This window comes from Cervus elaphus, chromosome 33 (genome assembly GCF_910594005.1).
Source record: "Cervus elaphus chromosome 33, mCerEla1.1, whole genome shotgun sequence".
In the NCBI taxonomy this organism is placed as follows: domain Eukaryota; kingdom Metazoa; phylum Chordata; class Mammalia; order Artiodactyla; family Cervidae; genus Cervus; species Cervus elaphus.
This window is the reverse complement of record NC_057847.1, coordinates 29,089,981-29,102,181: the sequence shown is the minus strand read 5'-3', so window position 1 is coordinate 29,102,181 and position 12,201 is coordinate 29,089,981. Positions and strand designations below refer to the sequence as shown.

At 37.4% G+C, this 12,201-nt stretch overlaps 1 protein-coding gene and 1 non-coding gene across 2 annotated transcripts in view; both read left to right on the top strand.

Moving 5' to 3' along the window:
* MYO3B (myosin IIIB) overlaps positions 1 to 12,201 on the top strand; it is a 405,543-nt gene that overhangs the window by 306,980 nt on the left and 86,362 nt on the right. The window contains exons 30-31 of the mRNA XM_043894526.1: positions 9,902 to 9,962; positions 10,930 to 10,993. Coding sequence (XP_043750461.1) covers positions 9,902 to 9,962; positions 10,930 to 10,993 — 125 coding nt within the window. The remainder of the gene's footprint in view (positions 1 to 9,901; positions 9,963 to 10,929; positions 10,994 to 12,201) is intronic.
* Positions 11,304 to 11,407, top strand: LOC122688872. The gene has a single exon (XR_006339612.1). It is a non-coding gene; the product is annotated as a U6 spliceosomal RNA (small nuclear RNA).

Here is a 12,201-nt window from a genome sequence, read left to right as displayed (position 1 = left end):
TTTTAATTTTATGTAAAAAACAGATTGCTTTTTAACATAAGTATGTCCCATGAAGTATTTGAAAATTTTTATAGTAAAAGAACTATTCATCTTGTATCTGGAATTCAAATTTAACTGGGTGTCCTGTATTTTATATAACAGCACTAGCCTAAGTGATTTGGAACTAATGTATCATGAATATGTGTATATATATCAAGTGTGTTACTAAACTTTTACCAAGTGTTTACATCAGTCCTCAAACCCCAAGGTGCCATAACATATAAAGTTTTTTTTTTACCCATTAGGAGTTTTTCATTGACAACACCTTCAAAGATGTGAATTCATGTTGGTGTATGACAGGGACCACTGCAATATTGTAAAGTAGTTGGCCTCCAACTAATGGAGATAAATGAAAAAATAAATAAATAAATAAAGTATTTAAGTGGGAAAAAAAAAAAAACCTCAACATTCAAAGATGTGAATTCTTTTTTTTTAACTAGTATTAGGCGCACAGCCATGTCTGACTAGTTGCGACCTCATGGACTGTAGCCCAGCAGACTCCTCTGTCCATGAAATTCTCCAGGCAAGAATATTGGAGTGGGTTGCTATTCCCTTCTTTAGAAGATCTTCCCAACCCAGGGATCAAACCCAGGTCTCCCACACTACAGGCAGACTCTTTACTGTCTGAACCACCAGGGAAATATATTTATTTACTAAGATCTTTACTTATATATCACCTTCTGTACCCACTTAATCTAAAATTGCAGACCCTGCCTCCAACACTTCTTTTACCCCTTCTTTGCTTTAATTTTCTTCTTTGGCTCTTACTTCTGTTTAACATGCTAACGTATTTACTTATTTTTTCATTTATTGTCTACTTTCCCTGCTAGAAATATAGGTTCTTAGGAGCAGAGGCATCTTAGATTTCCTGTTCACATCTGTATCCCCCAAAACAGTAGGACATAAATTAAAGGGGCTCAATAAATATTTGTGGAATAAATGAGTGATGCCTGAGAAGCTGTTCAGGACCTTATATTGTTCAATGTAGTATCTATTGTTATTACAATCGTACAGAATCTCAAAGCTTGCCACCAAATTGGAGCCTTGAGTGTGGCATAAATGTTTATAATCTTAATATTAGCCCATAGTGATAAGGTGAGTAAAAGATCAGCAGGTCAAGGTTTAAGAGTTATCTCCAGACCTAGTTTAATTTAATCTGCCCCCTGGCATGTTCTTTATAGTTACATGTTTGTCACCCCAGGTGTCATTTATTAAGATCCAAGATATGATTGAGTGAATATCTGGAATAGTCCAATAACAAAATGGCACTGCAGGCTGAGAGCACAGGCTCTGTGTCCATGGGATCTGGGTTTGTATCTGCAGATCTAGGTGCCTCCAGGGCAGGCTCCTCAAAAAGACTAAAGCTTCAGCTGTGAAGCGGAGACCCTGGTAGGATCTATATTGCTTGTATAGGTGTGGCGATTGAATGGTCAGCTCTTCTGGCTGTGCTGGGGCCCTCAGCCCATGGCACTAAAGCCCTTTGGGTCATGTGTTCTTCCTCACTACTATATCTTAACTCCATCCCCAAGCCTGAAGTCGGATTTTCTCATGGCTCCTTGATTGCTGACAAAGAATTGAAGTCAGCTTTATGGGTTACTCTGTGTTGAGTGTCCTTTTTCTTTTTTTTTTTCCCTAATAAGATAAGAATTCTCAGCAGAATGAAGAAAATCTTCTGCTCTTACATTTGACTTTACCCAGTGACAGCTGCCTGTAATAAAATAGTAAAGGAGAAAAAAATAAAAGAAATGAGAATACAAAAGTGGCAAATTAAGGTTGTATGGGCTTGTGCTTGGGGAAAAGCAATGAGGCAGACAAATATGATCAAATTTAAAGGGCTCAGTGGGATTTGGGAAATTAGCATAAGTACATAAACTACTAGTGCTAACCCGGAGCAATGGCATCATGAAACATTTGTCAGCCTTTTTGAGCCCTTTTATGAATTTCTAAATTTAGCCATGTTCTAAAATTTAGAATGTGTCCAAGAGCTAACAAATATCCATATACTTAAGCAAAATTTGCTTATTCAACTTATTGAGTAATGACACTGACTTGGGGTAAGATATAGTGCATGCATTCAAAACAGCAAAGTTACCAAGTAGCAAACCCAATGAAAAAAAATGATACAAAAGCTGTGATCATTCCTTGTTTCCTTTTTTCCTACTGTAGTGGTGATCTTATTTTGTATGATTACTCTTTTCATTTCTCCTATGCTTTTTGTATTTCCTTCATATCATATATTAAAGCCCAGGGATAATGTTTTCCCTCTTCAGAATCAAGAAATGTCAATTAAAATAAAAATGAGTTACCTTTTTTTTTTTTTTTTACTTAAGAGGTAAGCAAAGATGAAAAAGACTGATAATACCCAGTGTTGATGATATGACAAGTGGGGTCTTTCATACTTTTATAGTTATGAGTGATAATTTTTGTTACTTTTTAAAGGAGAATTTGATGATGCAATTCAAAAGCTTTAAAATAGAAAATTTGTTCATCATTTAAGCTAATAGCTTTAAATTAAATTTATCCTAATCAAAAATTGGAAAAGTTTTGGATATTAAATTGGATATATCCTTAATGACCCATTATTTACCAGGTGGTTCTAGTGGTAGCTTCCCTGGTGGCTCAGATGGTAAAGCGTCTGCCTACAACGCGGGAGACCCGGCTTCAATCCCTGGGTTGGAAAGATATCCTGGAGAAGGAAATGGCAAGCCACTCCAGTATTCTTGCCTGGAAAACCCCATGGATGGAGGAGCCTGTTAGGCTGCAGTCCATGGGGTTGCAAAGAGTCAGACATGACTGAGCGACTTCACTTTCACTTTCACTTTTCTAGTGGTAAAGAATCCATCTGCCAATGCTGGAGACAAAAGAGATGCAGGTTCAATAACTGGGTTGGGAAGATTCCCTGGAGTAGGAAATGGCAACCCACTCCAGTATTCTTACCTGGGAGGTCCCATGGATAGAGGAGCCTGGGGGATACAGTCCATGAGATCACAAAGAGTCAGACATGACTGAGTAACTGAGTACTGAGTTACTCAGTTACTCATGACTGAGTAACATGTATAATGTCATAAAACTGAAAACAAATATCCAAAAATAAGAGATTACTTACATCACTTGTGATACCAACCAGTGTAGTATTGTACAGCCATAAATATGACAGAGGTGTATACTACATAAATGTTATGTTGTATTCCACATAAATACATGGGAAGATGCTCATAATACAAAAAGTAAGTTATAATGGCAAACATATCATGAGCCATTTTTTAACATATATATATACATAGAAAAGCATTTGAAAATATATGAAGCAAGATATTATATCTGGGTGTGGATATTCTTCCATTTCTTTATTTTCTTCTCCTTGAATATCTGTATTTTATACAGTACAACAGTGAATATATATTTTTAATCAAAAAACCTTTAATCAGAAAGAGGGAAAACAGGAAACATTTTGCCACCAGTTCATTTAGTCATTTACTTTGGGGAGAAAGTCAGATATTGCTGCACTTTTGTTGATTAGTGATTGGTGAATATTCAGACCACTTGGGAGTTGAGAGAATTTTCATCAGATAAAAACTAGAGAAGAAAAGGTAAAACTGATGAACATAGCAATAGGAACAGCTCTGATATCTCAAAAGCCAAGTGTATTATGATACTTGCTCTTTGCTTTCTCTCCCTTGATCAAAATTTGATAAAGCTCACCTTCAATAGATGATTTTCAGACATTTTTAATTGGTCAGGATGTAGTACCAGATAAGTCAGTTACAGAACCAAGTTTTCAGTATGGTTATGCTTAGTAGACTGTGGAAATACACCAAGGACTTCCACCTCTGCCCCAAGTGGGAGAGGTGGCCGGGGTGGGGATAAGGCAGGAAAGACTCATCAGAGGAGCCAACACCAGAGCTAAAGGGTAAGGATGCAATGGCCCGGTGGTCAAGGGAGAAGATGACATTGCAGATAAAAGCACAGAAATATGAATACAACCCTGGGAAGATTTAGAATGTGCTTGGCAAATATTTATTGTGGTGGTGGTGGTGAATAGAAAACAACACAGCATTGTAGAAATCTTAACTTTCCAGTTTTTGTAATAAACATGGATTAACTTATACACTTTGGGTGCCTTCCAACTTAATAATTTGTGTTCTTAAAACATTATCCTCCAATATTCTGTGCTTAAAGCTGTTTAAATATGTAAGCAGTAAGAATATGCAATGACACCTAGCTGATATAATTCAGGAAAGAGTTAATACGTAGTTGATACAATGTTGATAGATTCAGATCTGGGTGTTGTTTCACGTTTATACCCTCAGCCCTTTGAGGGATGGACTGTTCACATTCCATATAAGAACTAAACAAGAATTCTTGAGTTGCCATTTGGGTTCAGCCTATGGCCAGCTCATATAGAAGCCTTGTTAGCACTCAGGTTCACATGGGATCTTTTACAAAGGACAATGTCCTCTTCTCTGATACCATCCCTTAAAGGTCTTAATTTACCTTCAGAACTTGAACTTACTGAAACCATTTCTCAAGGTGTTTATGTTTTCTATTATCTTTCATAGTAATAACTTCCAGAAGGAAAATTGTTTGACTTATTTGTCTGAAGCGTGCCTCCCTCAAGATTCATGGGTCTCCTACTGTGTTAAAATATCTTAGTCTGAGCATAATTTTGGCAGGGTGGATTGATTGCTGCTTCTTAGAAGAAAGAAATTGACCTCTTCATATTAAAAACTCCATGTACAAAAGGTTTTTTCTCAAGAGTTATCAAAGAGGCAGGAACAAATTTGCTTGGTTATGCTGATTAGCCTTTCTCCCAGGGCTACCAAGTAAGACAAGAGGTTCCAGGAACTATTCCCAAATCTGAAGACAATAGGAAGCTAAGAAAAATCTACCCACAATGAATAGCTGCCATCTTATTCAGAGATTGCAGGAATTAAGGTTATTCAACCTTGATTTCAAAATAAACTGCTTTAAAATAGAATATGCTTATAAGTGAATGACTAATTTTTTCATTAGTGAACAACTAGTGGGTTTCTCAGTTCTAGACACCATTCTACATTATAATTGATATAAGACACAATCTTGCAAGTTTTATCAAAATTAATAAAAACTGCGCAAAGAAATTTAAATGAAATCTAGAAAATGGCAAGTCAAAGAGTAGCCAGCAGGTCTCTATTCCCTTCTAAGAAAAAAGTGACTGATTCTAACCCTAAAGTTGAAAAAGGCCAGTTATAAGACCAGCCTGATTGGTCAGATCCTTGAAGAGCACCCTGCTTCCTTTGTTTTCCTTCTAATATATAATTTGGTCTGCAGAGTATAACAATGAACTAGTCAGGGGGAACGTTTGGTCCAGATTATTGTGCTTACTGTAAAGTCACACAATAGGATTCTACTTTTCAAATATGACTCTTTTGAGTTTGGTTAGTACAACTCAGCTCCCAAAAATACATTACCCCTCAAAGAACTGGCAGACTAATTTTTGGAGGCTGCAAAGCTGAGACCCAGTTTTGGACCAAGGTGACTTCACCTAGTGCTGCCAGCCCAGCATAACAAAGCCAGCTGGCCTCGTGGATCTTTGCTGCACAACAGAGATGCTGTGGCATTCTCAGCAGCCCTGTGCTCGAGAGCCAGCCTTCACCCTGCCTCTCATCCGGTTGCATTGGAATTGGTTTAAGAAAAGAAAATTAGATTTGAGTGAGTTTGGGGGGCTTATTCAAGGGAGAGACCGAGCAGAAGGGTTTTCAATGGTGACAGAGTTTTCATCTCCCCAAGAACCCACAATTCAATGAATTGACTGCAGTAAAGCAGTGGAGTGGCCAAGCCCTTGAGGCAATCTGCTTGAGACTTCAGTCATGGCTTCTGAGAGGGTACAGGAGCCCTGGAAATATGCAGTGGATCATTTCCAGAGAGACAACTACCTCCTATTCACCACCCTTCGATAACCAAATGGACTGCCTCTATCATTTAGCGTCAGATTCCTAACAGAGGCTGAGAACAATGTTATTTCAAAAAATTTCTCCTACAGGTTCAAAATAATACCATGCTTTAAAATAAATAATTTGTTATTATCATCTAATACCAATCAAAATTTCCTAGTTGTTTGAAGAATTGTCCTTTATACCTGTTTATCCAAGTCAGGATCTAATGTAGGACATTACATTATATCAAGTTGTTATGTCCCCTAAATTTCTATTAATATATAAGACTCCCCTTTTTCATGACAATGATTTGTTGGAAGAGTGAACCAGTTATCCCATAAAATAACTCATCTTCTATGATTGCCTGCTTGATTTTTTGCAGTCCTAGTTTTCCCCCTCTATACTGTGTTTTAGATAAACTATACATTAGATCTAAAAGCTTTGATTAAAGTTAAGTTTTTAACTAAATGAAAAAATATAAGTATCCTGGGTGATGTTGAATATTTCATATTGTCTCACATCACAAGACAGTGTTGTGTGGACATTAGTGGTGCCAAGATTGGCACTGAATTGAGGTGCTATAAATATCCAGTATGCAGTTCCCTTACTCCCCTTGTGACCTAAAGAAGGAATCTGTATTGTGGTGCTTTGGCACCATATTGCACATCCTATTCACCATCAACCATTTGTCTAACATTTTATCAGTAATTGATAATTTGTATCTGAATAAGTAATTTCCCTTTGGAGTCTCCTTTTTATGTAGGCAGGTTTTATGCTGCACTGTTTACTAGTTATGACATTTAAACAAGTCATTAGCTTGAAAGTGAAAATTGCTCAGTTGTGTCCGACTCTTTGCGACCCCATGGACTATACTCCAGACCAGAATGCTGGAGTGGGTGGCCTTTCCCTTCTCCAGGGGATCTTCCCAACCCAGGGATTGAGCCCAGGTCTTTCGCATCGCAGGTGGATTCTTTACCAGCTGAGCCACCAGGGAGTCATTAGCTTCTTGATCCTTAATTCCCTCACCTGTAAAATGGGTATAGAAATAGAACTAATCCACATGGTTGTTGAAAGTATTAGATGAGATAACCATGTATCCATGCTTTGACCATGGTCTGGTGGCATGTACACAGGCAATAAGTATTGACTGTGTTTTGGTGATGACAACTTGCAAAGTGTTATCCATTTGCTGCCAGGCTCAAGTCCCTGAGGCAAATGACAAGATATCTGATAAAATTGCTGCAAAAGAGTTGAGGCAGTTATAGACTTTTGAAGAAAAGTGACTTATACCCTTTGTTTTTTTTTTCTTTTAAGGCAAATTGGAAGTTGTTTCAAATAAGGGCTGCTCAGATTAGTGTTTTCTAAGATGTGTTGTGAGAACCAGGGCCTCAACATGCCCCAGTGAAGGGAGGCTTCCATTGTCAGGATAATGTTTGGGAAATGTTGCCTGTTCTCTCCTACTCTTGAGATTTCATTGTGCATGTTATTAAGTTAAAGATTCTGGAAATCTCCTTAGGAAAGAAACCTGCTTAACTTTGTTTAATCAAGTCTTTTCTAATCTGTTTGCTTTTGGACACTACTCATCCTACCTTTGCCTTTTAAAACCAAGTAACACATGTAAAAATTATATTGAGATGCGTTAGATCCTCCCAAAGGTTTGAATGACAAGGTAGTCAAACTGATGAGCCAACCCTCAGTGTATTGTTGGAAGGTATGTGCACTGACTTTTGGGTCCTGAAAATACTTGCAAACTAGAGGGGTTAAAAGCTTTCATTCTTTTGTTGGGGCAGGAAAGGCAGAAATTGGAGACCCCATGGTAATTCAACAGCCAAATTCTCTTCCTTAGATTTTCTCCAGAGCCCACCAGGACTCCTGAGAGACCTGAATCCACCTCTCTATAGGTGTCCCACTGCCACTGGGACCTGCCTAAGCTGACAGGAATGAGTTCCATGGGCCCAGGGGCACGGGGGTGTCATTCTTCAGAGGAAGAGCAGAGTATTTGGAGTTAGACTAACAGGGGTCAGTGTCTTAGCTCTGCCAGGTATGTGCCATGATTCCTGGGCAGAGCTCTTACCCTCTCCGATCTAGTTTCTTTATCTGTGTAATACAGGCAATTAAAGCACTTAGCTCAAATGGTTGTGAAATCCTTATTAGCTATATAAACACATTTTTAAAATATGAAAACTATATAAGTGCTAGTTAATTTAATTTTAATGTAAAGGGTATTCTTTATGGTCCATATTTTGGGAGTCCACTAGTCATCCTTTTATTCATTCAACTTGTGAAATATTTATTGAGCACTTTTAGTGTACTAGGTACAGGGTTAAGTGCTGATACAGAGTACATAATAAAGCAGACCATGTCCCTACCTTCTTGGAATCTAACATTCCATAGTGGGAAACATATGACAAACAAGTATATACACAAATAAATATACACAAATAAATATATATACACAAATAAATATACACAAATAAATATATCAACATAGTTTCCTCTCCACAGATATTGATATGGTATTTTTAGATGTGTATATTGCTTATAGCCTGGAGTAGGAAATGGCCACCTACTCCTGTATTCTTGCCTGAAAAATTCCATGAACAGAGAAGCCTGGCGGGCTACAGTCCATAGAGTGGCAAAGAGTTGGATATGACTGAGCACTTAGATACATTGCTTATAATCTATATATAGATGTATTTTTGAAGATAATACTAATGAACCATGCACAGAAATTCAGAAAATGAAATGCTCAGCTTAAATAAACAATGAGATTTTTTTTTCATTTATTTTTATTAGTTGGAGGCTAATTACTTTACAATACTGTAGTGGGTTTTTAATATAGAACTAGGAGAGTCCTAATAGCTTATTTCAATCCCCTCATTTTATAGATGAGGAAAACTAGAACCCAGAATACCATAGAAATTTACCCAATCAAATGTGTGTAAATGTGCATGCCTGTGTGTATGTGTAAGAGAGACAGAGACACCCAGAGAGAAAGGATGGATTTTGAAGCAGGACTTAGATATCCAGACTTCCCTTAGCCTAGTGAGTGCTTTCCATACTCCTGGCTACCATCTGAAAGGAATTATAAGAGCCGGTTTTAGCAGTGAGTGAGTTATAATCATCATACTCTTAAACATTAAAGAATAATACTTTCTACTGTTTTTTGGCTGTAACGTGCAGCATATGAGATCTTCATTCCCCTATTAGGAATCTAACCCCTGCCCCCTGCAGTGGAAGTGCAGAGTCTCAACCACTGGACTGCCAAGGAAGACCCTCATCACACTTTTATACTATGTGTTCCAATTTCTGGATTTTTTATACAAGTTGATTTTTCCAAACTTTGCTCCATGAAACATTAGTATTTAAATAGATGTTAATTATCACTTTTTAAATTTCTTGCTCAAAGTAGTTTAGGGAACTGAATTCTCCCCAGACACACACCCCATTTTAGAAACCCTTAAATGCATATTGTGATTGTGAAAGATCATTCTGCAGTAAGGAAACCTCTTAAACTACACACATCTTAGCATTCCCCAAACTTGTTTGACTACAAGATCTATTTTGAATTATTTAACAATGTGATTAAGGTGCTGGATTGGAAGTTCAGCCTTAACATCATGGTTGGCTACTTGGTAATGTTTGTGAACATCCAGTAGTAAAGTAGATTAAATCACACGATTTTAAACAGGGCAGTTTCTTGGGTCTTAGGATCTCAGGCTGACTGTGGGTGTATGAGCCGCACCTGACAGAATACATTTCCTTAAGTTGACCATGTCCTTCTAACCAAGGATTGGAATGGAATACAATAGATGCTTAATGAGAGTTTGTTCTGATCCATCTTTGGAGGAAAGCAATCCTCTGTAAGTTTTTTTTTTTTTTAATTATAATTTTCAAGCCTTCTAAAAATATTATTATTATAATTATTATTATATTTTTATTTTTAGGCATTCACAAGCCCAGAGTTCTTCCAAAGGGTGTGATGTCTTCGCAGGACACTCAAATAAGGTAGCTGGACATCCTTGACTCTGAAGTAACTGTCTATCCTTCTTATAGGCTCGTCCAAGTCTGTGGTCATGGTGCCTATCTGTGGCTGCTTGGTTGAGCCATCCAGACATGAACTGTTAGTGATATTTTGAAGGCTTTGAGACAAAAGCCCAGCTTGCTTAAGAATTTTGGTTCAGCAGAGAGGCAGGGAGGTACAGCGAAGAGAGAATCAAAAGCCTGGAAATTTGCTGCTGAGAATAAATGCTAGCTGATCCCTGAGGTGGTTTGTCTGTGCACTCCACTCTCTACAGATGTTAGAGCCTCTTTTTGAGTAAGGACCCGAGGTTCTTTGGTAGCACTTTGATATCCTGCTCGAATTCAATATGTGAAATGGAGGCGTCTCTCTGTGACTTGGAGCCCACAGCAGGCTTTGAAGTCTGATCCAATTTTTGCTGCCTACTATTTGATGTTGAAAGGATGAAATGAAGAAAATGTACAGTTTTTGCCAGTAACTCTGCTGAGCATATGTAAGATTAAAAAAACAAAATCCTTTGGATGATGTACTTAGAAATGTTAAGTAGATTAATACCTTCCTATAGGTTTTCTTTTTTCTTTCTCAGGGATAAAAATTAAGTATAGGAGAAAACCAGCACAAGCTGTTTTTTATACGGGCTATAATTAATTTATAAGGGGGCTAGGTTGGCTTGTTCAGAGGAAGAAATAAATGGATGAGGCAAAGGTGTTGAGACTTTGCAGCTAATTGCCCCAAGGAGAGGACCTCCACTCAATTCTACTGTAAGGCGTGAGCAACTCACCACATGACCCCAATGTACGTAAATTTTTCCCTAGTACGATTGAAGTTCAGGGTCCGTTAGTTAAATGGAAGCCAAGTTCTTAAGGCTGCCTCATCAGAGGATAAAAATAATAATTATTTTACTGGGTCTTTCTGAAGCACTCAGTTTCTGGGACTGATTCTCTGTCTTCTCAGATATGCCATGCTGCTCCAGATTGCCCAGGACTGAGTCCCTCGAGGGGAGCCCCTGCAAAATCTGGTAAGAAGAACATTTTGAATTGCAAGCTATTTCTACTATTTGCATGCTTGTGTACTTTTTAATGAGTTGTTTAGACAGGACTGTGTAGAAGGCAGTACTCTGATACTAGTATGGGCTAATGTTAGCAGAAAATTCAGATATGGAAAGCCTTAAAGACTGGAAACAAAACTTTCATTAAGAGTAGCAGTTTACTACCTACCTGTGCCACTTGTTTACTTTTTCTGAAGGAAAAAAAATTAATATCAAAGACCATACTTTTCCCTTTACCTGTAAGAAGCCTAAATTAAGAAACTCCTTTAAAACTTTTCTTGCGCTCACTTCAACAGCACGTATACTAAATTTGGAAAGGTACAGAGATTATCATGGCCCCTGCGCAAGGATGGCATGCCAATTTGCAAAGCATTCCATATTAAAAAAAAAACAACAAAAAACTTAATTTTCTTAAAGGGAAGATAGACAACTGACCAGCTTTCAGTGAAGCAAATAGTTCAGAGTAAAAATCTAGGGCTTGGTAAAGAATATGGATTTAGAGAGTAGTTCTGCCCTTTTGGCACATGGCTATTCTTTTAGCAAGAATACAGACATCTTGCCACACTCATGGAAAATGGTATTTTTTGCCCCCTTTCTAAATTCTTGCTACAGAATATGGTAAAAGTCAGTTTGGGGTGTTATGAGTGGCTATAATCAATACTTCTGGAAGATAAACTAGAAGCAAGATCATAAGAAATATTTATGAACCAGAAAATACTGAACACATTTTGGATCATTCCCAAGGAAGAAATCTTTTCAACTTAAAATACTAATACTAAGAAACTACTGTACTGTTGACCTCACTTATTTTTCTGCAATATATAGTAGTTTCTTAGGTTTCTCAAAGTTTATTCTTAGTCTGTTTTTCAGTGACAGAATGGTAAAATATGAAGTGGAAAATGTGTAATATATGTGTTAGGACCTTTAGTCCATATGAAACTTAAACTCTTCAAGAGAGATGAGAGAGGATTAGTGTATTATAGCAGAACCTTTTAATTAAACATGCAGAAAATGATAAATCTGTCCAATGGACTAATTTCCTCACAGCCAGATAATATTCAGGAATAAGGCCACAATGAGGTAAGGGTAAGAGTGGTGCAAAAATGAAAATTGAGGAAAAAGATCATGTGGTGGAATAGAATCTATTATGCAAGAATTTGGTTGGCATTTTTCACTAT